The following is a 27,419-nucleotide window of genomic DNA, read 5'->3' as shown; positions in this document are numbered from 1 at the left end:
GCATACTGTCCTTAATATGTTTGCTCCCCTCCTTAGCTCTATGTGTTTTAACCAAGGTTACCTCTCCAAGAAAGGTTGTTTCCCCAGGTGGGGATTTTTCCCTGGAGTTAGGGATTAACAGGACTAAGGAAGGGAATAAAACCCCTTAACTAAGTGCCAGGCGGGTAATTAATCACTTTGACTACGAACGATCACGCTTAAACTACATAATATTTACTTAAGATAATCTCCTTCAGTTACTTCCTTGTAGCTTAACAGAACAATAGAGTATTGACCTTGGAATGGAGATAACAACTGCCCTAACCTTTGGAATAGAATGGATAGGATTAAAATCAACTGGTATAAATACAGATGTAAAGGAGAATAAAGACAGAACCTGGCTGGAGAACCTGGCTAGAACCTGGCTAGAGAACCTGGCTAGGCTGCTGACCAACTGAGCGCTGTCTCCATGTCATTCCTTCTTTGCCAACTCCGTCCTCACCTTTGGGAACCCCTGGACCTGCTGGGGTTGGACAACAACACCCTAACTTAGCTCTGGTGCCGTGTCACATATAGAAATTTTTTGATATTTGCAACCATAGGAAAACAAAGATTTATATTTTCAATATTCATTTTATATATTTTAATGCCATTTAACAAAGAAAAATCAACCCAAAAAATGAGTTCGTTTGTCACCTCTGACACGCGTGTCATTGGTTCGCCATCACTGTTCTAGTAGGTTGACGTAAACTTCTGAGGTTCCTTTATTCCGAAAGCATCAACCAGATCTCTGCCTCTTTCTGCACTTGGCATTTTTTTTTTCTGTTTTAGTATCTGTGTCCAAATTTCCCCTTTTTATAAGGATACCTTCATATTGGATTAAGGTCCACCCCAATGACCTTATCATAGCTATTTACATTTGCAATGGCCTTATTTCAAAATAAGGTCACATTCTGAGGAACTGGGAGCTAGGACTTCAACATATAAATTTTGGGGATACAGTTCACCCCAAAATAAATGGAAAGCTTGAGAGGAGTGAGAGTGGAGGAAGAAGTGACATGCAGAAGCTCATATCAGACTGTCACTCTTTCTTGACCTTTCTGTTTTCTATCCCCAGCATCTCTGTTATGACTAAGTGAGGATTCCCCTCTTCCAATTTTTAGAAATTTATATTTTTTCCCTGAGAACTGGTGGGGATCTTTTTCTATTGCCTGTTTTTAAAACTGGTTTGAGTCCTGGCTGGTGTGGCTCAGTTGGTTGAGCTTTGTCCCAAGCACAGAGAGGTCACCAGTTTGATTCTCGGTCAGGTGAAATGCCCAGGTTGTGGGTTTGATCCCCATTAGGGGGCATGCAGGAGGCAGTAGATCGATGTTTGACTCTACACTGATGTTTCTGTCTCTGTCTTTGTCTCTCTCTCTCTCTCTCTCTCTCCTTGTCTCTCTCTCCTTGTCTCTCTCTCTCTCTCTCTCTCTCTCTCTCTCTCTCCCCCCCTCCCTCTCTCTCTCCCCCCTCTTTCTTCCTCTTACTCTAAAAATCAATTTAAAAAAATGGTTTGATAGGTATGGTCCCTCCTCCACCCCAGCCCTCTCAAAATACTTTGAAGTGATTTGACCACTGAGATCAGGACTCAAGTTTCTGTTCTTTCATTTTCGTTTCTGTTCTCCTTTTTCTCCCATCTTTACCCAGTGCTAAATGTGCAATAGGAACTTAGTCAAGGTTTTTTTTAGTTTAAATGAATTCAGACGATCAGCCCACTACCCCCACAACAAAATGGAGATCCATGCAGTGGAGTAAGTTACCATAGTTTATTAATATTTATGAACAATACATTTTCCAGAGCACAGCATTATAAATATTAATATTAGAATCAGTGGAAATAATGGGTACAGATCAAATGTTTTTAAGGTGATAATTTCTCAGAAGGTTATATTTTCAGGTCATTGAAGATTATAAGCAATCGGTTTGGACAAATAATTTTATTGTTTTTATTTTTTTAAAAGAATTTTGTGGACAAATACTTTTTAAAGACCTCTCTTGCTCTGTGAAAGTGACCCGATATAAATGAATAAAATATATTGCTTTAGTTTAACTGAAAATAGATATATTTCTCTTGCAGAATTCTAATAATCTTCTTATTCACTTTGAAAACCTTAGAGTAAAATTACCAGTGATCTTTGGAACTTGCTACATTGAAATTGACACAGTTATCCCAGTAATACTTTAAAAATTTTATAAAGCTTTTTACAGTATGTTATTAAAATCCTTCTTTTAAAATAGTTATCTTCGGACTGTCTTACAATACAGGGTTTTATTTGTGTATGTTGATAGTCTGAAGCCATTTTGCATAATGCTGGTTGTATGATACATGGGAGCAGGAGTGATAGGCAGTAAGTGTGATCACCAGTTATGTTGAAGCTTGTTCCCTTTAAAGCATGCAAGAGAAAACTAGCAGTTATCCATCCCTAAAGCTGGGTAAAATGAATAAAAAGTGATGGAAACCCACAACCACCAAATCATTATGGCTTTGCTGACAATTTAATTATTTAATTCCCAACTATTATTTCAACAGATTTAAACATTTTTTTCTTCAACTTAGCTAAATCAAAGTCACTTCTCTTATACAGAAGTTAAGCCCATCGCCACTTCATCTGAGGATAGTAAAACCCTTTTCACTTCCACGTGTGGGGGAAGCACCCAGCCAAAGGTCATGGTACACACACAGGGAAAAATAAGTGCAGGTGCTCTCTGAAGTCAGTATTCTTCATGGAATGGATATTCAGGATGATCACACAAACTGCCAAAACAAGGGAAAAACTTTCATTCCAAAGTCGCACAGCTGTATGTGTTACTAGCATCTTTTGACAATTTCAGCGACCACTCCCTCTCTCTGTTAATCATTCCTTAGGTTTCTTACCCACCTCCTCCCAGGTTTCATCAAGCCAGCACTTTACTAAAGCCCTGGAGGTTTCAGTGTGTGTGTTTGGGCATAGAGGGGGCTGGTTGCCTCTACACCAACATTTTGCTCAGAACCAAAACACAGGAGGTGAGAGAAGCCTGCCTCTTTCCAACTCCTCCTTCCCATCTGCTGTCCTGATAGCGGAACCACATAGGCACTTCTCTTCACAGCTCTGTCACCAAGCAAGGTCACCCCCTTCTCTGCACAGTGCTTCCTCCCCCTTCTCACTAGGCCTCCTGAGAGTTGATAGTTTGAGATCTAGAAGGTAATGACCAGCAAAGGAAGTTTCTGCTATAATGATGACAGTAATGATGTTGAACCTGTCTCTTAAATAGCAATAGCATAGTACTCATACAAGTACTATGAGCTTTCAGTTAAAATATACATGGACACAGACAATAGGGTCATGAAGGCCTGGGGCAGGGGCCAGGTCAGGCAAGAAGAGATTGATGGGGGAGAAAGGGGACATATGTAATAATTTCAATAATAAAGATTTAATTTAAAAAATTAAACTATATATAAAAATAAAATACAAATTAAATTAAAACAGAAAAAGGCTGTGAAATCCAGTCAAGAATAAACTGGATGAAAAACAAAAAAGACTCATGGCCCAACGTGCCTAAATAATACATTTTTTTTGACCCACGGGGCCTAATATTTGTTTCTCCTTGATGATTTTTCTATTCCTGGTATGATGACTTAGTTTTTCAGTGTTTCTAGAATTAGGTATTAAACATTTCAAATGTCAAAATAAATAATATTACCAACTAATTGTCTATAAAAATAATCAGTACATTGGTGGATGACTACATCCTACTATCTCTTCCTAATGTAATATTTATTCAATAAAAACCATTTATTTTCAAAAGCTATTAATGAACCTACATGTTTTTTATTTCTGAGTTTGTTTATTCCTTCATTTTTGCAGTTAGATGTCAAAATATTTTTCCCTGGAATATTCACAGTAGGAAGCTATTTTATTCATTCAGAAATGAATTCAGAAATTTGATATTAATACAGTCACAGCAGTTTTTGACTCTTGAAATACTTGGTGTCCAAAGTATCCAAAGTATATGAATTATTTTTATGAGCATTTATATTGCTCACTTAAAGAGAAGATTGTAAAGAGAAGATGACTATTCAGGTGATCTGAAGAACTGGAAATATTAATAAAGCATGATTAAGAAGAAAAAATCATGTGTATGTATATACATACCATGTGTGTGTATTCACTTTTTATTTTCAAGGACCAATAATATTTAGAAAATAAAGGGCTACCTCATTAAATAACCGAATCTGGCAACATTTCAAGAAGTGTTAGGAATTTTACTTGTAGATAGATGGAGCTAGAATGGTGGAACTAGAAGCTTCAAATCTTATAGGTGAGCATTCATCTAAAACTAATTTCTTGATTAGTCAAAGAACATATATACATAGCCCATGGATACAGACAACAGTATGGTGATGGCCAGAGAGAGGAGGAGGGGTGGTCTGATCTGGGTAGGTGTGGGTAAAGGGGGGAATGGGTACATCTGTAATAGTGTCAACAATAAATAAAATAAAACTAGTTTCTTGGCTCTCAACTTGATGCTCTTTCTACTACACTCCCATGTATCTGTCTCAGGAAGTATTTTTTATTGATTCGCGCATCACTTTGATTTTTAGGAAGAAATACATATGGTGTTTGAATAATTGTGGTGTGATTGTATTAATTTGAATCGTATTATTTATACACTATGACGAAATTCTTCTTAAGGTCTTTAGCCTGCCATGCCTTAACCTGTCATAGGATGTGATATAAATGCCAGAAATCCTCTTTTAAATAAAAATGTAGATTTATAGGGAGTTACTAGAATGAATGTAATTTACCCAGACCAATTTCATATTCAGAATATACTGCCCAGTGGCCTTTAGCCTTGTGCTTTCTGGGGACATAGGTCCAGGTTCATAAGAGCCCACTTGGTGATGCTTTTCAATCTAACACCACTGGGTGGTACCTGACTAAGGATCCCCCAGAACTCACTTGTCCAGACCCGCTAAGCGGAGATCTCTATTCAAGGCTTCGATGCTCTTCATTTCTTCTTCAGTGAGGGAAAAGTCAAAGATCTGAAATTACAGAAATAAAAGACAGACATTTAAAAAGATAGAAAATGGGTCAAGGTTGGGATTATGGAGTGGGACCAGCAATTGGAAACTTTCTAAGATTTATGAACATCTCTGAAAATGTCTAAGAGGAGTTGGTCTAGTGCTGGGGGTCCACCTAATGGCAGTGGAACAGGAATTCTCTTCTGCACTTTGTCTTAAGATAATTCTGCTAGGGACATCTTACAAGAAATTTTAAGTGCTGTGAAACAATGTATGTTCATGACATCTGAAGAATTCTTATTATTTCTGGATAAGATGCTGAACTTTTGATTCTGGACTAGAGCCCGTGTACACTTAAAAAAAAATATTCACTTATCTCTAAATTTGCTCTTGTACTTTCAAAAAAATTTGTTTTGTCCTTTTAATCACTTCTCTCATTATTTAAAAAATATTTCTATTGCTTTCAATGAGGAAGGGCGAGGGAGGTAGAGAAATATCAATGATGAAAGAGACTTGTTGATTGTCTGCCTCCTGCATGCTCTGCAGTGGTGACTGAGCCCGCAACCCAGGCATGTGCCCTGACTGGAATCAAATTGTGACCTTCTGGTTCATAGGTTGATGCTTAATCCCTGAGCCACACTGGCAGTGCTGAACAGTAAAGTTTTGAATCCATGAACACTTTGGTTTCAGATACCTCAAAATTTGTAGTTTTTGTTGTTGTTGTTTGTTAATCCTCATCCGAGGATATTTTTCTATTGATTTTTAGAGAGAGTGGAAAGGAAGGGGAGAGAAAGAGAGAAACATCGATGTGAGAGAGACACATCAATTGGTTGCCTTCACATCAGCCCTTGACCAGAGCCGGGAATCAAGCTCTTGACCGGAATCAAACCTGGGACCCTTCTGTCGCCAGACTGATGCTCAATCCATTGAGCCAAACCAGCCAGGGCCTAATTTGTAGTTTTTTTAAAATAAAATTTTTGACGAGCCTACACATTAGTCATGCAGTGGCTCTCTCTTTTAAGATGGCTAAAAACAGTGTCAATGACTTTTTACTGTGAGGAATTTGGGAAAGTGTTAAAATACTGTTGGTAGTTGATATTACTGTCTAGTATTCTTTCTTCTCTTGGCTAATAACAGAATCCCACTTTTTCCTTTTATGAACTTCCCTTCCACCATCTAGTAGGGCTGTTTGTCACATGACCTCAACTCCAGCAATGAAATAGGGATGACTGTCTACTTAAGGATTAATGCAGCTGGTATCCTTAAGTTGAAGCAAACGGTCATTTACCGTTTTGAAAAACTAGAATTTTAAGTATTATGCTAAATCTACTCTGGAAAAACAAAGCTGGGATGATAACATGATTTGCTGAATGTTTTGAGCCCACTGTTGACATCTACTGTTCAGAAAAACAATAAATTTATTGCAAAATATGACAATGTACCCAGTCACTCAAGAACTCTGATGGAGATGTACAATGAGATTAATGTTTTCAGGCCTGCTAACACAACATCCATTCTGCAGCTTATGGGTCCAGGAGTAATTTTGACTTTCAAGTCTTATTATTTAAGAAACTAGTGGCCCGGTAAATGAAATTTGTGCATGGGGGAGGGTGTGTTCCTCAGACTGGCCTGCACCCTCTCCAATTTGTGACCCCTCAAAGGATGTCCTACTGCCAGTTTACAGAAATTGGCCTAAACCAGCAGTTGGACATCCTTCTCGCAATCCGGGACTGCTGGCTCCTAACCGCTCACCTGCCTGCCTGCTTGCCTGATTACCTCTAACCACTCTGCCTGCCGGCTGCTCACCCCCACCTGCCCCCCCCGCTGCCTGCCTGCTTGCCCCAAATTGCCCCCCCACCAGCCTTGTCACCCCAACTGCCCCCCCTGCTGGCCTGCTCACCCCTACCTTCCATCCCCACTGGCCTGCTCATCCCGTACTGTTCCCCTGGTGGACTGCTCACTCCAAACTACCCCCCTCACTATCCTGATCACCTCCAACTGACCCCCACTGATGGCCTGCTTGCCCCCAACTCGCCCCTCTGCTGGTCTGCTTACCCCAACAGCCCTGACCCCCACCAGCCTGATCACCCACAACTGCCCTCCCCTCTTGGCCTCTAACCACCTCTACCTCAGCCCTGCCACCATGGCTTTGTCCAGAAGAACATCTGGAAGGTTTCGTGGAAGGTCTCCCAGTCTAATTAGCATATTACTCTTTTATTAGTATAGATATATTTGTCTATAAATATGGTTATGATTGCAGATATGAGTAGGACCAGGTAAAATTTTATAGAATGGGCCTCTTATTACAGACTAGAGGCCCAGTGCATGAAATTCGTGCACTGGGGGGTGGGGTTCCCTCAGCCCAGCCTGCCGCTCTCACAGTCCGGGAGCCTTCAGTGGATGTCCTACTGGCAGCCACAGTCTGGCAGCAGAGTCGTCCTGTGTGTGTGTGTGTGTGTATATATGTGTCCGCTGGGGGCCTGCCCCCAGCTGCATTGGAGGCTCAGAGCAGGCGCTGTGTGTGTGTGTGTGTGTGTGTGTGTGTGTGTGTCTGCTGGGGGCCTGCCCCCAGCCACACCGTGGAGGCTTGGAGCAGGTGACCCTCTCCGTTGATCTCTCAGGCTCCGGGCCTCCACTGCGTGTTTTTCTCTCCCTTGAGCTGTGGCCAGGATGGGGTGCTGCCAGCAGGCTGCGCATTCCTGCTCATGGATCACCGAATCACTGCAGAGACGGGGGGCAGGCCCTGCTGGGTGCTGCCTGTGGGGAACTTTCCTGCTCTGGGATGGCCATGGTGATCCCAGGAGCAGGCCCACCTGGGGGCAGGCCACCATCTGCACTTGACTGCTCTGGAATCACCATGGCGATCCAGGAGCAGGCCCACCTGGGGGCCGCCTTCCCTCCGCACTTGCTTGCTCTGGGATCGCCATGCGGTCCCAGCTGGCAGTGGGGCTTAGGCGGCACACGGGGGTCCCAGCTGGGGCAGGGCGTAGGTGACGCAATTGCACCGCCTAAGCCCGGCCGCCCAGGGGCGCACACGGGACCCGGATGGCATCTGGCCTTGGCCAGCCCTGCCTGCAGTGTGCTAATCAGCCGCCATTTTTGATGGTGGTTAATATGCATATGGTGCTGATTAGCCAATGGGAAGCATAGCGAAGGTACAGTCAATTACCCTTTTTGTCTTTTATTAGATAGGATGGTTTTCCATGTATGCATTTTTTCTAAAGAAGTAAAAATTACTTTAAAAAATGTTTCAGGAAGACTTTGAGAAATTTACAGTATCTGCTTTTCTCCCAAGAAAGTTGTCACTTTTATGCCAGAGTTAGAATTATTTGTATGCTTTGTATGTCAGCATTGTGCCACTGTGACTGGGAGGCACATTTTCATGGAGGATTTTCCCACTCTTGAGTAAATTAAAAAAATTTTTTTCTTTTTATTTAAACTTTCTTCTATAACTGTTTTCTTGTTACTTAAAAGCCAGTTTTTTTGAAACTACTTCCAAAGCTTTTTAAGCTGGATATGTCCTTGGACTGAATTTATAAATTAGAATTGAGCCCTGCCAGTGTGACTCAGTGGTTTAGCATCGACCTATGAACCAGGTAGTCACAGTTTGATTCCAGGTCAAGCCACATTCCCAGGTTGTGGGCTTGTCCCCAGTATGGGGTGTGTAGGAGGCAGCCGATCAATGATTCTCTCTCATCATTGATGTTTCTATCTCTCTCCCTTTCCCTTCCTCTCTGAATCAGTAAAAATATATTTTAGAGAGAGAGAGAGAGAGAGAGAGAGAGAGAGAGGAGAGTATATATGTTTGTAAATAAGAAAACATGTATTTGATGCTCTTAGAAAGTCTTATTTTCTTTCATTAAAACTTGTGCAGTATAGGGAACTCCATAGATTCTCTTAATTTGAAGAAAGAGGGAAAGGTACTAATTCAGAGTTCCTTGGGAAAATGTGTCACATATATTTTTTATGTTTATTTTTTTAAATCAAAAATTGAAATATTTTCTATTCAGAAAATATATTTGGATCTAAATATCTTCTATAATTTTAACCTTAAAATACCAATTTAAATATTTTAAAAATGGTTGGGATGTTTGTTTTTTTAAATAAGTTAGGTTACTGGAGTTCTAAATGTTACTGGATCACCTGGGGTAATTTTCTGATTGGAAAATTAAAAATTATAGTCAGAGGGGAGGACAGGAGAATTTTTAAAGAACATATTCAATTTATTTTAGAAGCTGAACCTTTCTTATCATGTGACTTGTTTTGTATGTTTGTTAAACTATATTATCACATAAGCATTGCTGCTATTGGGACAAACAGTGACAGTTGATTCTGATCATTTGAATGTCCACTGTCTGTTTTAATTTGTCTGCTCATTTTGACTCTGTCATATGCTCAAACTTCAGTGGAAGTCATGAGAACCTATTATTTTTGCCTGGTCCCTCCTTTACGTTGGAAATATTCTTTTTTACTCAGAGGGACCTTAACTTTGATGTAAGGAAATGTTTCCTTTGCCAACTGTTTTCTTCCTTGCCAAGTAAGAGAGTTGTTGTGAACTTTTCAGTGATGCCTTGCGAGAGTCCATGGCCAGCTTGGCTTTGGCGGGTTCAAAGACTTGGAAGGAGGGCTGATGCGCAAATGATACACACATGACGGAATATTAATTTTTATAATTATCTGGGGAACCAGAGAATAACTCAACTAAAGAAGTCGAGTTCTCCCTGTTGCTCTTTTCCCAGCCACTTTTATTAGCTAGAATACACAATTACCTTTAGGAATGCAAACAGACATATCAATGGTAATGTTTAGCAAACAGTAAGATTGCCAGGTCTTGGGGGAATTTGCTTTAGACCATTGAGTCAGCAGCAGGTAATAAAATGTAGATATTCACCCTGTGAATATCAAAAGGAGTCCTGGTTATCCTTCTGCCAGACTCCTCACATTTATATCAATTACTGTTGACCTTGGTCTGCAGCAATGCCTTTCCCAGGATATTTGCAGATGTGGTTGGAAAAGTAATTTCATCCCCGACCTTTGCATGTCAGGTGCTGGGGTACCGGGGTGCCGCCTCGCCTGCGCCCCGGCTCTCCTATCCCGATGCAGCTAACTCTCCCTCTGATCACCATGGCGACCACTGGACCGCAGGCTGGGCGGAACCCCGGGGCGCCCGGGGGTGCTGCCTGGCCTGCGCCCCGGCTCTCTCTCCCTTCGATCACCATGGTGACCTCTGGGCCGCAGGCCAGGCAGCACTCCCGGACCCCCAGGGGTGCTGCCCGGCCTGTGCCCTGGCTCTCCCTCTGATCGCCATGCGATCACGGGGCCAAAGGCGAGGCGGCAATCCTGCAGCTCTTGCCTGCTGCCTGGGTTTCTGATCACTGTTCTTCCATCGTTCCCCTTTCACCTCCCATCATTGTGCCTGCATAATGTGATGGCAGTTAATTTGCATATCGCCCTAATTAGCCCAATGGGAAGCATAGCAGAGGTATGGTTAATTACCCTTTTTGTCTTTTATTAGATAGGATATGTTTCCTAAGGCTATAACTGCTATAGGTAGGGATTCTTCTGAGGGATCTGGACAAAGTAAATTGAAAACCTGGAAAGGATTCACATTGTAGATGCCTTTAAGAACATTCCTGATTCATGAGAAGAGGTAGAAATATCAACATTACAGGAGTTTGGAAGAAGTTGATTCCAACCCTCAGTGATAACTTCAGTGGAGGAAGTAATCCCAAATGTGGTGGAAATAGCAAGAGAACTAGAATCAGAAGTGGAGCCTGAAGATGTGACTGAATTGCTGCAATCTTATGATAAAACTTGAATGAACGTGGAGTTGCTTTTTATGGGTGAGCAAAGAAAGTGGTTTCTTGAGATGAAACTTACTTCTGGTGACTATGCTGTCGATATTGTTGAAATGACAACAAAAGATAATTACATAAAGTTAGTTCATAAAGCAGGGCCTGAGAGGATTAACTCCAATTTTGAAAGAAGGTCCGTGGGTAAAAATGCTATCAAACAGCCTCACAGATGACAGAGAAATTGTTTATGAAAGGAAGAGTTAATCAAAATGGGAAATTTTTTTTTTTTATTTAAAGAAATTGCCACAGCCACCCCACCCTTCAGCAACCACCATTCTAATATTTTTAGAACTTTAGCCCATCAACATTAAGGCAAGACCCTTCACCAGCAAAAAAATTGCGATTCACTGAAGTCTTGAATGCTGGTTAACATTTTTTTAGCAATAAATTATTTTTAAATTAAAGTATGTATCCTTTTTAGACTACTTAATAGACAGTATAATGAAACATAACTTTTATATGTACTGGGAAAGCAAAAAATTTGTGTTAGTTTATTGCAATTCACGCTTTATTTTGGTGGTCTAGAAAGGAACCTGTAATATTTCTGAAGTATGGACGTAATGTACAATCAGCAAAGCACTTCCCAAAGTGCTAGCAATAGTTACAAATTCAGCTAAAATTAAATGCAGATATCAGCAGAGTGGGTCAGGGAGTTGGTATAAAATAAAATATGAAGGCATTACAAGTTTCTTTTTTAGTCTAAACAAAATTCTTTGAATAAAAAATATCCTACTTTTTACGTTTTCAGAAGCAGTTCTCTTACCTGAAAGTTTTCTTTGATCTTTGCAGGGTCAAAGCTTTTAGGAAGGACAACTATCCCTCGCTGGATGTTGAAACGCAAAGCAACCTGAGCTGCAGTCTTATTGTACTTTTCCCCCAATGATTTTAGAAGTTCATCCTCTAACAAAGGTTCGAAGTATGTAGTCAACCTTAAAAAAATAAAAACATGCATGATATTTAGCTAGATCACTGAGAACCAGTGGTTAATCAATCCTCCTTCTCTGTCTTCCCATTCACCTGGTAACCTACCAGGACATTTCAGGTCACCTGTAAGCAATTTCTGTGATTGCCGAGTCCTCAATGAAGAGTTGTTTTTAGTGTGGGAAGATCAAGAGAGGCAAATTTATATTGCTGCCTTTTTGAGAAAGTAAATATGTTCTGATGTTTCTTATAGAGAGGGCTGGGCTGAAAGAAGACATATGTGAGAAGGCAGGTAGCCTGAAGTGGAATAAGTAGAAATACAACTCTTGGAATCATAATAGAGTAGAAAAATTTCTACTTTGGTCTGTGAAACACATCATAGTAGAAGTGTTGCCATTGAATACAGAGAAAAACAATTCTAAAATTTCAGAATTTAGGCCATAGAAACTCTATCAAATAATAACTAAACTAGCATTTATGGATCACCTCTGTATTTTAGGCACTGTTAGGTAATTTTATACATGTAGTATAATCAATTCCTATAACATCTAAGTGAGGAAGGTTTTATTAGCTCAGTTTGGATATAGGGAGAATGACCTGAAGAGTTTAAGTAAGTTTCTTAAGATTACACAGCCCAATAGAATCATTTCAATAAATAAGAAAATTCACATTAGCCTCATACTCTACATTAAAGGAAACACTTTCTGAAGAGACATATAGTATTACTTACGAGAGTGGTTGCCCAGATATCCCCAAAGGAGTACATGAAACCATGAGAATGTCATGTTGTTGGCAAAATTCCAGGAGTTTTCTCTGGGTGAAATATGGATGGCACTCCACCTATGTGGTTGCATTGGAGAGCAGAGCACAAAATTTAGGCCTTGTAGATGAATGCAATTTTAGGTAGTTTAAAAAAACTTTAAATAAACTTCATTTTAAAGTATTATGGATAGTGAGACAAATTCTAAATATTTTTCCTAACAAGGAATCTTACATTGTTTATATACTGGCGAAGTTAATTACAACAAGGTTAGTAAGGGCACCATCTGTGAATTAAATATAAAATAATGGGGGTGGGGGATTCAATTTTGTGTCCCTATCATAGTTTCAAACTTGAAATGAACAGAATCAGTTATTTATAATAAAGATCCTAGAAAATACAATTTCCATAACAAACAGTCTCAATGTTCAGATTAGTCTTGGTAAGTAGAAGCGACATGTTACAGAAGCCCTCTGCTCTAGCTATCAGACATCTAAGAATATTTTCACAAGAGGAAGAACATGTTTGAAACTAAATTTAAAGATAAATTTTATTTTCTTGGATGAGAGTTCTATTTATTTTTTTTACATTCAACATTGAAAACAGTAAGTATGATACAGAGAGGACAGAGGCAAAATCTTTGGGAGTATCACTGTGGATGCTGCAAACTGTTGAAGGTGGGGCTTCAGAAGGGCTGCAGTATTGGTAAGCCATCTCTACAGTATTGCTGTGCTCTGCTTTCAGACACCACGCAACACATAAACAGGCTCAGGCTGTGATCTTCCAACAGGTCTTGCCTCCCTCGTTGGATATGTTTGTGAAGCTGATCAACATTCTTGTGCCACATGAGGCGACACACTGTCAAATTTTTGCTCTCTTTTTCATTCTGAGATAAAAAGTTACCATCTTTCTCTGTATATTTGTAAGAAACCTATTGTCATTTCAACATTTAAATGACAGACTATTGTTCTTGGGGGTGTAGGAAGGAGATGTGTTGCTGAGGGAAAAAGGAGGAATATGGGGATGGATGGAGGTCAGCTAGGAAGTCAAAGGTTGCTACTCTGTATACCTGAGAGCATATTGTATAGTGTTAGCTTAGGTGTCAGTTTGGAAGTGGTACTTGTAAAATAGCCACTTCCATTTTAGCTGTGGGCTACAGTGATGATGTAGGTAATAATTCATTCTTTCTGTCATGGACTCATGCCAGACTTTTTAAGTTACTAAAACACTAATTTCTCAGTGAGCCAAATCAGAGAAAAGGGGGCTTTGGAGACAGTTTCAAGGGGTTAGCCCAGGTTGAGCTGCCTCTGGCCATTGCTCCCCTGATTGCAGGTCTCCTGGCGTCCCCTAGAGTTTAGGAGATGCACGCCTGAGAGGGAAGAAGAAGGGGAAGGGAAAGGTGCTGGCATGCTCTTAGGAGGGGGAGCATGTCATCACACTTAAATTTCCATTTCTGTTATTATTAGCACAATTACACATTTTCATATGTTTACTAATCTTGCAAATTGTCTTTTGCAAATTTCTATTCCTTACTTTTGCCCATTTTCCTGTTGATTCTTAGTATTCTATTTTTTCATTGATTTTTATTAGACTTTTAATTCACAAGGATATAAACCTCTTTAATATTATATTTAAAAATACAATTATCTATATTTACTTGCTTCTGGTATTTTTACATTTAACATTTTTATACTATTAAATTTAACATCTTCTTTATAATTTTTCCATAGCTTACCTTTCTGTCCATAGCTTCAGAGAACTGAAATTCTTGTGTAGTATTTACAATAACTTTGTCTTTCTCTTTAAATCGTGGGGACATTAATTTTGGAGTATGGTATGAGGCAAAGATCTATATTGTTTCCACATAACTAGGCATTTCCCCACACCATTAGTTATAGGGTTAAATAGTTTATTAAAAAACACATCCATTTGACACTAGTTTTTCCTATTATATTTTGCATAAAATTTTTATTATACTTGGGCCTTGTTATTTTGTACTTATCTGTACTATTGGTTCTTGCACTAATCTTACATTATTGTAAAAGTCTATATATCTTTTTATCCACATAGTCCAGCTTGTTGTCATATAGTTGTTCATAGTATCTTCTTACAATTCTTTGTATATCTATGATGTCAATGGCTACTTCACTGCTTCTATTTCTAATTTTATTTATGTGGGTCCTCTCTATTTCTTGATGAGTCTGGCTAACAGTTCATTAATCTTGATTTTCTTTTCAAAGAATCAGCTCTTGGTTTTGTTGACTTTACTTTTTTCTTATTTTTTTTAGCTACTATGTTATTTATTTCTGCTCTAATCTTTGCTATTTCATCCCTTTTACTTACTCTGGGCTTTTCTTGTTTTCTTTCTAATTCTTTAAGTTGTAGGGTTAAATAGTTTATTATTAATTTTTCTGGTTTTTTGAGGTAGGCCTAGTAGTGCTATGAACTTCTCTCTCAGGAGTCCTTTTGCTGTGTCCCAGAGATATGGGGTTATTGTGTTTTCATTTTCATTTATTTCAAGGACGTTTTTTATTTCTCTCTTGATCTCATTGGTAACCCATTCATTGTTTAATAACATGCTATTTATGCTCCATGTGTTGGAATATTTTGGGGTGTTTTTACTGTAATTGATTTCTAATTTCATTCCACTGTGATCTGAGAAGATGCTGGATATGATTTCCATCTTCTTGAACCTGTAGAGACTTGTTTTGTGTCCTAACATGTGGTCTGTCTTTGTGAATGACCCATGTGCACTTGCAAAGAATATATATTCTGAAGATTTGGGGTGAAATATTAACTAGATCCATGTGATCTAGTGTGTCATTTAGAGTCACGGTTTCCTTATTAATTTTTTGTTTGGAAGATCTATCCGGTGAAGTAAGTGGGGGTGTTAAAGTCCCCACAATAGCTGTATTATTGTCTATCTCTCCCTTAAAGTCCTCAAGAAGTTTTCTTATATATTTAGGGGCTCCTATATTGAGTGCATATATGTTTACCAGAATTATATCCTCTTGTTGGATCTATTCCTTTATTACTATGAAGTGACCTTTGTTGACACATGTTATGGAGTTCATTTCAAAGCCCATTTTGGCAGATATGAGTATTGCTACCTCAGCTTTTTTTTTCTTTTCCGTTTGCATGGAAAATTTATTTCCATCTTTTCATTGTCATCCTATTTTTCTCTTTTGCTCTGAGGTGGGTCTCGTTGTAGACAGCATATAGTTGGGTCATGGTTTTTGCATCTATTTAGCTACACTTTGTCTTTTGATTGGAGCATTTGATTCATTTTTATTTAAGGTTATTATTGATAGATACTTTTATACTGCCATTTGTAGTCTGTTTGCCTAGCTTTCTCTCTCTATTTATTCTCATTTCAGCAGTCCCTTTAGCATTTCTTGCAATACTGTTTCATGGTGATAAACTCCTTTGGCGTGTTTTTTTTTTTTCCCCCGTCTGGGAAGCTCTTTATTTCACCATCTATTTTGCATGATAGCCTTGCTGGATATAGTCATCTTGGTTTCAAATTTTTGCTTTTCATTACCTTGAGTACTTCATTCCAGTTCCTTCTCGCTGGTAGAGTTTCTTTCTTTTTTTTTTTAAATGAATGATTAGAGTTTTATTAATAACAGCCAAAATTCAGAAACAAAATAAAATATCTATCATCTGAAGAACAGACAAACAAAATGTGATTATACAGTTGAATATTATTCAGGTACAAAAACGAGTAAAGCAATAGTAGATGCTACAACATTAAAACATGTTAAGTGAATGAAAACATACACTAAGGCCACATATTGTATGATTTCATTATATTAGTCGTCCAGAATAGGAAAATCCATGCAGTCAAAAAGTAAATTAATGTTTACCAGGAGCCAGGGGGAGGGAAGAATGAATGTGAGTGAGTGCTAATTGGTATGGGGTTTCTTTCTGAGTGATAAAAATGTTCTGGAATTAGGAGGTAGTGATGGTGCACCATCTTGAGATACACTAAAAGTCACTAAACTGTTCACTTTAAAAGTGAATTTTATGGTATGTAAATCATATCTCAATTTTAAAAACCATATACTGGTATGTGTGCCCACATATATACATACAGGCATACACACACTGCTTATTTTATCACATATATCACTTGATTATTTTCAAGCAGCATAGAATTTAAAACTGAAAATAACTTAACTTTATAGTTCATGCAAACATCTTGTTATAGCAAATGAAACTTGAGACATGGAGAAATTAAATGACTTACCCCAAATCACATAGCTAGCTACATAGAAAATAAAAACAAACAAAAAATTACTTATAGTCTGAGCTCCTTCCCTTTTCTTACACAGGAATATTCCCCAGTGTTTAAAAGCATGAAACAAAAACAAAGTAAAAAAAAACATAAAAAAGTACAAAAAAAAACAACCCAATTGTATTCATGTTAGGTTGTTTTTTTCTTAAGTTGTAACAAATATGCTCTGTGGTAGATCTTAGTATTGAGAATATTACCAAATCTATGATCACTCTCAGAAAGTGACATTGAAAAATCCTAAGTGGATACAATCAATGCTGTGCCCCTTATCTTACAACAGTAAGCATCACATATTTGTTTCCATAAAAAGACTAGCCAGATCTGCTCTCCACAAGGCACTGTCTTTTCATATCAGATGGAGACAGAAGTTCTTTAAAGGACTTAAGAATGTTTTGTTCCAATCACCCTCCCTCCCTCCCTCCCTCCCTCCCTACCTCCCTTACTTTCCTCCCCTCTTTTCTTTTTAGCAATCCGACTTTTCTAAAGTAGTCATCTCTTCTTGGGAAAAATACAATGGGAATGTACTCAGCATTTAAATAATTGGAAATTGATAGTCTTGTTTTTAACAAAAACTTAAAAAAGAAGAATTACGGAAAATAAGTACTAGGAAGAGCCTCAAGCTAGTAAAGTCCATGCATAAAAAGGCACGAATATTAAAATCTGGAATGAAGGAAGCATACATGGCGTCCAGGGAAGAACTAGATAACTTTCTAAATTTCTAGACTTTGCTCACTTGGAGGATTAACCAGTGGCTTCTGAGACCTGAACTCAAGGATCCCAATGCCAGCAGAGAGGCCTCAGGATATTCCTATTTTGCATCTGAGCCCATTACAGAGATTGCTGGGCTTTTCTACCTAGTGTATGTTTAAAACAGTTTCTAAGAACAAAAAATTGACTATTTACTCTCCACAGGGACACATTGATAACTTTGTTTTGCTTCTTGCATCAGGTGCTTAAAAGAATCAGAGCTAAAGTTCTTTTAGTCTCTAAAACAGAGAGAAGGATGCTTGTTTCGATAATTATATTTGGAAGATTCCATAATAGTCTCAGAAATTCATCTAACTTTCTTTTCTCCTTTTAGCTCTGATATAAGTAGAAACAGTTGCAGGATTTTATTTCTATTCTGGAAGTTCTGAAGTTGCATGCAGGCCAAGGAATTATAGTCCTGCCCTAATGTGACTCACACTGGCTTGTTCTGAAGAGAAACAGGCCCTTAAAATCCTGTTGGTCACAAGTATAACCCATGTAGTGGCTCAAATGAAAAAGCTGAAATGAACGGGCTACACAGTTAGACAGTCTCAGATCGTGGTTTGAAGATTCTCTGTGAATTTGATTTGCTACACTTAACTAAATAGGGAAAATATCTATTTGCATTTAAAGATAAGCAGAAAAAAATAATAAACTAGTGAAGTAATTTTATATAATATGTCTATAATCATTAAGAAGAATCGTAGAAACTTATTTCCAAAATATTTCAAGCTGATTCACAAGATAGGGTTTCTTGTTTGTTTCTTTTTTTTTATTAATTAAATCTTTATTGTTCAGATTATTACATTGGTTCCTCTTGTTTCCCACCATAACTCCCCTCCACCCAGTTCCCACCCCACCCTCTGCCCTTACTCCCCACCCACTGTCCTCATCCATAGGTGCACGATATTGTCCAATCTCTTCCTGCACCCCCCACACCCCTTTCCCTGCCAAGAATAGTCAGTCCACTCCCTTTCTATGTCCCTGATTCTATTACAATCACCAGTTCATACTGTTCATCAGATTATTTATTCACTTGATTTTTAGATTCACTTGTTGATAGATGTGTATTTGTTGTTCATAATTTGTATCTTTACCTTTTTCTTCTTCTACCTCTTCTTAAAGGATACCTTTCAGCATTTCATATAATACTGGATTGGTGGTGATGAACTCCTTTAGCTTTTTCTTATCTGTGAAGCTCTTTATCTGGCCTTCACTTCTGAATGATAGCTTTGCTGGATAAAGAAGTCTTTGTTGTAGGTTCTTGGTATTCATCACTTTGTATATTTCTTGCCACTCCCTTCTAGCCTGCAAAGTTTCTATTTAGAAATCAGCTGACAGTCGTATGAGTACTCCCTTGTAGGTAACTGATTTTCTTTCTCTTGCTGCTTTTAGGATACTCTCTTTGTCTTTTGCTCTTGGCATTTTAATTATGATGTGTCTTGGTGTGGTCCTCTTTGGATTCCTTTTGTTTGGGGTTCTCTGAGCTCCCTGGACTTGTAAGTCTATTTCTTTCACCAGGTAGGGGAAGTTTTCTGTCATTATTTCTTCAGATAGGTTTTCAATATCTTGCTCTCTCTCTTCTTCTGGCACCCCTATAATTCGGATGTTGGTAAGCTTGAAGCTGTCCCAGAGGCTGCTTACACTATCTTCGTATTTTTGGATTCTTTTTTCATTTTGCTTTTCCGGTTGGGTGTTTTTTGCTTCTTTGTATTTCAAACCTTTGACTTGATTCTTGCGATCCTCTGGTCTGCTGTTGGGAGTCTGTATAATATTCTTTATTTCAGTCAGTGTATGCTTAATTTCTAGTTGTTCCTCTATCACACCATCGAGGGTCTCACTAGATTTCTTGAGGATCTCACTACATTTATCGGCGGTCTCACCAGTCTTTTCGAGGGTCTTACTAAATTTATCGGCAGCTTCTAGACAGTTCTTGAGAGACCTTAAAAGTGTGGTTTTGAACTCTATATCCAGCAGTTTGCTTTCCTCCAATTCTGTCATTTGTGTCCTGTTTCTTTGTCTCAGCATTTTTTATGCTTTGCTGTGTCGATAGAGTTCCTTTCTGTGCTAAGTGTCCCAATTACCTGAGGTAGACACTCTTGGTGCACCCCCTTGTGGGCTTTGTGCACAGTCTTGTTGTAGTTAAGCCTTGATTGTTGTAGTTATCATTGGGAGGAATTGACCTCCAGGCCAATTGGCTGAGAGAATCAGCTGTGTCTGCAGTGGGAGAACTTCTGTCTGGAGACACCCCTCTGGGGCTAGACATGCTTCGATGGGGCTTTGGTGCTCACTGAGTCTGCCCCCTGAGTGTGTCTTTTATGGTTCCAGGGAGCTGCAAACTGGATGGGCCCACTCTGACCTCTGGGCTTCCTGGTTCCTGGATCTCTAGGAAGGTGCTAATCTAGCCTTTGCCTGAGGCTATCCAGCAAAAGTCTCCTTGCAGGGCTTGGGTGGGGCGGGTCCAACAGGTTCAACAGGGCGGGGCTAGCAGTTATGGCTGCTCTCAGTCTTGCCCTCAGAGGCTCTGCTTCTTAGTGTCCCAGTAATCGCTGCAAGCCCCTCGGAGAGAAAGCTGCCCTAGGGTTCTGAGCAATGCCAGACAGTCCCGCTTCTCCCAAATGAGTCTGGGTCCCTAGAGACTAGCCCGGAACTGGAGCTCAGAGCCTGAGACTCCCTCCTGATTGAAAACGACAACCACGCCCTCAGCCGCCAGCCCCCTCTGCATGCACTCCACACCTTAGTATTTTACTTCAGCACTGCGCCTCCTCTGAGTCTCGGTATGTTTTTCTCTTTCCTCCTAGTTGTAGAACTTCCATTCAGCCAGCCTTCCTGTGGTTCTGGATGATGTCCGTTCCATCTTTTAGTTGTATTTTTGAAGTGGTTGTTCGAGGCAGCATACTCCGGTGTTTACCTATGCTGTCATCTTGGTTTCCACACCAAGGTACACATTTTCATGGAGGATGTTCCCACTCTTGAATAAATTAAAACAATTTTTTTTCTTTTAATTTAAACTTTCTTCTATAACTGTTTTTTTGTTACTTAAAAGCCAGTTTTTTTGAAACTACTTCCAAAGCTTTTTAAGCTGTATATGTCCTTGGAATGAATTTATAAATTAGAATTGAGCCCTGCCAGTGTGACTCAGTGGTTTAGCATCGACCTATAAACCGGAAAGTCACAGTTTGATTCCAGATCAGGCCACATGCCCGGGTTGTGGGCTTGATCCCCAGTACAGGGCGTGTAGGAGGCAGCCAATCAATGATTCTCTCTCATCATTGATGTTTCTATCTCTCTCCCTCTCCCTTCCTCTCTGAATTGGTAAGAATATATTTTAGAGAGAGAGAGAGAGAGAGAGAGAAAGAGAGAGAGAGAGAGAGAGAAAGAGAGAGAGAAGAGTATATATGATTGTAAATAAGAAAACATGTATTTGATGCTCTTAGAAAGTCTTATTTTCTTTCATTAAAACTTGTGCAGTATAGGGAACTCCATAGATTCTCTTAATTTGAAGAAAGTTCGAGGGAAAGGTACCAATTCAGAGTTCCTTGGGAAAATGGGTCACTTTTATATTTTTATGTTTATTTTTTTAAATAAAAAACTGAAATATTTTTTATTCAGAAAATACATTTGGATCTAAGTATCTTCTATAATTTTAACCCTAAAATACCAATTTAAATATTTTAAAAATGGTTGGGATGTTTATTTTTTTAAATAAGTAAGGTTACTGGAGTTCCACATGTTACTGGATCACCTGGGGTAATTTTCTGATTGGAAAATTAAGAATTATAGTGAGAGGGGAGGACAGGAGAATTTTTAAAGAACATATTCAATTTATTTTAGAAGCCGAACCTCTCTTATCATGTGACTTGTTTTGTATGTTTGTTAAACTATATTATCACATAAGCATTGCTGCTATTGGGACAAACAGTGACAGTTGATTCGGGTCATTTGAATGTCCACTGGCTGTTTTAATTTGTCTGTTCTTTTTGACTCTGTCATATGCTCAAACTTCAGTGGAAGTCATGAGAACCTATTATTTTTGCCTGTTCCCTCCTTTACGTTGGAAATATTCTTTTTTACTCAGAGGGACCTTAACTTTGATGTAAGGAAATGTTTCCTTTGCCAACTGTTTTCTTCCTTGCCAAGTAAGAGAGTTGTTGTGAACTCTTCAGTGATGCCTTGCGAGAGTCCATGGCCAGCTTGGCTTTGGCGGGTTCAAAGACTTGGAAGGAGGGCTGATGCGCAAATGATACACACAAGACGGAATATTAATTTTTTAATTATCGGGGGAACCAGAGAATAACTCAACTAAAGAAGTGGAGTTCTCCCTGTTGCTCCTTTCCCAGCCACTTTTATTAGCTAGAATACACAATTACCTTTAGGAATGCAAACAGACATATCAACGGTAATGTTTAGCAAACAGTAAGATTGCCAGGTCTTGGGGGAGTTTGCTTTAGACCATTGAGTCAGCAGCAGGTAATAAAATGTAGATATTCACCCTGTGAATATCAAAAGGAGTCCTGGTTATCCTTCTGCCAGACTCCTCATATTTACATCAATTACTGTTGATCTTGGTCTGCAGCAATGCCTTTCCCAGGATATTTGCAGATGTCCTTGGGAAAAGTAATTTCATCCCCCACCTTTGCATGTCAGGTGCTGGGGTACCAGGGTGCCGCCTCGCCTGCACCCCGGCTCTCCTATCCCCATGCGGCTCACTCTCCCTCTGATCTCCATGGCGACCACTGGGCCGCAGGCCGGGCGGAACCCCGGGGCGCCCGGGGGTGCTGCCTGGCCTGCGCCCCGGTTCTCTCTCCCTTCGATCACCATGGTGACCACTGGGCCGCAGGCCGGGTGGCACTCCCGGACCCCCAGGGGTGCTGCCCGGCCTGTGCCCGGGCTCTCCCTCTGATCGCAATGCGATCACGGGGCCAAAGGCAAGGCGGCGGCAATCCTGCAGCTCTTGCCTGCTGCCTGGGTTTCTGATCACTGTTCTTCCATCCTTCCCCTTTCACCTCCCATCATTGTGCCTGCATAATGTGATGGCAGTTAATTTGCATATCGCCCTAATTAGCCAATGGGGAGCTTAACAGAGGTACGGTTAATTACCCTTTTTGTCTTTTATTAGACAGGATATGTTTCGTAAGGCTATAACTGCTATAGGTAGGGATTCTTCTGATGGATCTGGACAAAGTAAATTGAAAACCTTCTGGAAGGATCCATCATTCTAGATGCCATTAAGAACATTCCTGATTCATGAGAAGAGGTAGAAATATCAGTATTACAGGAGTTTGCAAGAAGTTGATTCCAACCCTCACTGATAATTTCAGTGGAGGAAGTAATCACAAATGTGGTGGAAATAGCAAGAGAACTAGAATCAGAAGTGGAACCTGAAGATGTGACTGAATTGCTGCAATCTTATGATAAAACTTGAATGAACGTGGAGTTGCTTTTTATGGGTGAGCAAAGAAAGTGGTTTCTTGAGATGAAACTTACTCCTGATGAATATGCTGTCGATATTGTTGAAATGACAACAAAAGATAATTACAGAAAGTTAGTCTATAAAGCAGGGCCTGAGAGGATTAACTCCAATTTTGAAAGAAGGTCCGTGGGTAAAAATGCTATCAAACAGCCTCACAGATGACAGAGAAATTGTTTATGAAAGGAAGAGTTAATCAAAATGGGAAATATTGTTTTTTTATTTAAAGAAATTGCCACAGCCACCCCACCCTTCAGCAACCACCATTCTAATATTTTTAGAATTTTAGCCCATCAACATTAAGGCAAGACCCTTCACCAGCAAAAAAATTGCGATTCACTGAAGTCTTGAATGCTGGTTAACATTTTTTTAGCAATAAATTATTTTTAAATTAAAGTATGTATCCTTTTTAGACTACTTAATAGACAGTATAATGAAACATAACTTTTATATGTACTGGGAAAGCAAAAAATTTGTGTTAGTTTATTGCAATTCACGCTTTATTTTGGTGGTCTAGAATGGAACCTGTAATATTTCTGAAGTATGCCCGTAATGTACAATCAGCAAAGCACTTCCCAAAGTGCTAGCAATAGTTTCAAATTCAGCTAAAATTAAATGCAGATATCAGCAGAGTGGGTCAGGGAGTTGGTATAAAATAAAATATGAAGGCATTACAAGTTTCTTTTTAGTCTAAACAAAATTCTTTGAATAAAAAATATCCTACTTTTTACATTTTCAGAAGCAGTTCTCTTACCTGAAAGTTTTCTTTGATCTTTGCAGGGTCAAAGCTTTTAGGAATGACAACTATCCCTCGCTGGATGTTGAAACGCAAAGCAACCTGAGCTGCAGTCTTTTTGTACTTTTTCCCCAATGATTTTAGATGTTCATTCTCTAACAAAGGTTGGAAATCTGTACTCAACCTTAAAAAAATAAAAACATGCATGATATTTAGCTAGAATCAATGAGAAGCAGTGGTAATCAATCCTCCTTCTCTGTCTTCCCATTCACCTGGTAACCTACCAGGACATTTCAGGTCACCTGTAAGCAATTTCTGTGATTGCCGAGTCCTCAATGAAGAGTTGTTCTTAGTGTGGGAAGATCAAGAGAGGCAAATTTATATTGCTGCCTTTTTGAGAAAGTAAATATGTTTTGATTTGTCTTATAGAGAGGGCTGGGCTGAAAGAAGACATATGTGAGAAGGCAGGTAGCCTGAAGTGGAATAAGTAGAAATATAACTCTTGGAATCATATTAGCGTAGAAAAATTTCTACTTTGGTCTGTGGAACACATCATAGTAGAAGTGTTGCCATTGAATACAGAGAAAAACAATTCTAAAATTTCAGAATTTAGGCCATAGAAACTCTATCAAATAATAACTAAACTAGCATTTATGGATCACCTCTGTATTTTAGGCACTGTTAGGTAATTTTATACATGTAGTATAATCAATTCCTATAACATCTAAGTGAGGAAGTTTTATTAGCTCAGTTTGGATATATGGAGAATGAACTGAAGAGTTTAAGTAAGTTTCTTAAGATTACACAGCCCAATAGAATCATTTAAATAAATAAAATAATTCACATTAGCCTCATACTCTACATCAAAGGAAACACTTCCTGAAGAGACATATAGTATTACTTACCAGTTTGGATTCTTAGAGATCCCCAAAGGAGTAAATGCAACCATGAGAATGTCATGCTGTTGGCAAAATTCCAGGAGTTTTCTCTGGGTGAAATATGGATGGCACTCCACCTATGTGGTTGCATTGAAGAGCAGAGCACAAAAATAAGGCCTTGTAGGTGAATGCAATTTTATGTAGTTAAAAAAAAATCTTTAAATAAACTTCATTTTAAAATATTATGGATAGTGAGACAAATTCTAAGTATTTTTCCTAACAAGGAATCTTACATTGTTTATATACTGGCGAAATTAATTACAGCAAGGTTAGTAAGGGTACCATCTGTGAATTAATTATGAAATAATTCGGGGGGGGAGCAGAATTCAATTTTGTGTCTCTATCATAGTTTCAAACTTGAAATGAACAGAATCAGTTATTTATAATAAAGATCCTAGAAAATACAATTTCCATAACAGTCTCAATGTTCAGATTAGTCTTGGTAAGTAGAAGCGACATGTTACAGAAGCCCTCTGCTCTAGCTATCAAACATCTAAGAATATTTTCACAAGAGGAAGAACATGTATGAAAACTAAATTTAAAGATAAATTCTATTTTCTTGGATGAGAGTTCTATTTATTTTTTTACATTCAACATTGAAAACAGTAAGTATTATACAGAGAGGACAGAGGCAAAATCGTTGGGATTATCACTGTGGATGCTGCAAACTGTTGAAGGTGGGGCTTCAGAAGGGCTGCAGTATTGGTAAGCCATCTCTACAGTATTGCTGTGCTCTGCTTTCAGACACCACGCAACACATGAATATTTTCAGGCTGTGATCTTCCAACAGGTCTTGCCTCCCTCGTCGGATATGTTTGTGAAGCTGATCAACATTCTTGTGCCAACAGATTAGGGTATTTACTCATTAGCATGAGGCGACACACTCAAATTTTTGCTCTCTTTTTCATTCTGAGATAAAAAGTTACCATCTTTCTCTGTATACTAGTAGCCTGGTGCACGAAATTCGTGCACATTAAAAGGGAATTAATTGCCTTAACTGGTTTGGCTCAGGGGATAGAGCTTCAGACTGCGGACTCAAGGGTCCCAGGTTCGATTCTGGTCAAGGGCATGTACCTTGGTTGCGGGACATCCCCAGTGGTGAGTGTGCAGGAGGCAGCTGATCAATGTTTCTCTCTCATCGATGTTTCTAACTCCCTGTCCCTCTCCCTTCCTCTCTGTAAAAAATCAATAAAATATATATTTTTAAAAAAGGGAATTAATTAGCAGAGATATTTTACTATTGCTATTTGCCCTTTCTCTATAATAGAAATGTGAGAGATGAAAGGAAATTAGTAAAATGTATATGAAAATAATATATAAATTTAGTAATAAATAAACAGTAACAAAAGGATATAACAACAACAGAGACATGATATAAAAATGACAACAACATGATATGAAAACAACAAAAACATGATATGAAAACAACAGTGATGTAAACAATGACTGATAAAGTGATTAAACTTATTCTAATATCTCCCTGTACACCACATTAATAGTGAAAACACTTTCAGAGTGCTTGACTAATTTCCCTTGTGATGAAGTACTTAGAACTTTAACTGTAACATCACATGCTCTTCAAACTCGAGAGAAAGCAACATATAACTGACCATGTAGTTACTGACCATGTGCAAAAATGGCTTCAGGTAGTTATATGCCTACGTTGTCTGGAGTTTGTCCTTGTGATTTATTAATAGTCATCACAAATGTTGGCATCACAGGAAACCATCGTTGAATCAATTTAAATCGTAGGCCAGTGTCAGATGGGGACAAATTAATTCTTGGAATCAGAACAGCCTCTCCCTCTGCAGATCCTATTAATACTTCAGTTTCTATAATGTTAGGTTGTAATCTTTTGATAATCGGGTACCATCACAAAGATCCCATTTACTATTGAGATTTCCCAATAGCATGATGATTGCACCAACTTTCAATTCTTGGCTGCACATTACAATCACCTGGGAATCTTTTTAAAATCCTGATTCCTGGGCCTCATCCTCCGGAAATTGTTTCTTTGTTATGGGGTGGGGCCACAACATCAGTAACAAAGAAACCGAATTAAAACTTTATTGTGGGGAGATGCTACAGTGTTTTGGACAGGTTCAAGCCTTGGACTGAGTAGAGGGCACAGTCCTCTCATTGCCACATGCAAGTCCTCCCAGCACAATTATAGCCAACAGCTGTAGTTGTAAGCTTGAACCTATGGTCCCAACACGTGGCCCCACGTGCCTGAGTGATGTAGGCTTGATAGAGTTCAGGTGCATGTAGTTGAGTAGGATTGAAACCCAGGAGAATGTTGTAAACATCGTGGTCACGCCCTTACTTTGCCTCATAGCTTCTGTTATAAAATAAAGGCATGGCTGTGGACGTTATCGCTGTCTCTCAGAGAAGCAGTGTCCCACCGAGTCCCGGCTTTCATTCTCTTCTCTGTCTTTTCTAAGCCTTTCAGCTGCCCCCACTCAGGTTCACCCCTGGTCGTGCTGGGCGGCACACTCTCAGGGAACCACGCTCCCAGGGCGGGTTCCTGCCACAAACCCCGACCTTGCCCGAAACAGCTCCTGGGAAACAGCTCAGGGAGGGTGCAGCCATTGCCAGGACAACCCCTGCAGGACTGACTTCCTTCCGGTTGGTCGCCAGCCAGACCCTGGTCGTGATGAACACCACCCATGGTTTTT

General features: G+C 39.2%; 1 protein-coding gene across 1 annotated transcript in view; it reads right to left on the bottom strand.

Moving 5' to 3' along the window:
- Window positions 1–2,730: 2,730 nt before the first annotated feature.
- LOC102440785 (3-oxo-5-beta-steroid 4-dehydrogenase-like) overlaps window positions 2,731–27,419 on the bottom strand; it is a 63,505-nt gene continuing 38,816 nt past the window's right edge. Inside the window, exons 6-9 of the mRNA XM_014448129.2 lie at window positions 24,712–24,821; window positions 11,639–11,804; window positions 4,959–5,041; window positions 2,731–2,773 (exon numbers count right to left, since the gene is read on the bottom strand). Coding sequence (XP_014303615.1) covers window positions 2,731–2,773; window positions 4,959–5,041; window positions 11,639–11,804; window positions 24,712–24,821 — 402 coding nt within the window. The remainder of the gene's footprint in view (window positions 2,774–4,958; window positions 5,042–11,638; window positions 11,805–24,711; window positions 24,822–27,419) is intronic.

Source organism: Myotis lucifugus, unplaced genomic scaffold (genome assembly GCF_000147115.1).
Source record: "Myotis lucifugus unplaced genomic scaffold, Myoluc2.0 scaffold_770, whole genome shotgun sequence".
Taxonomy (NCBI): Eukaryota; Metazoa; Chordata; class Mammalia; order Chiroptera; family Vespertilionidae; genus Myotis; species Myotis lucifugus.
Note: the sequence above shows the minus strand (reverse complement) of the source record. Positions and strands in the feature narration are given on the sequence as shown.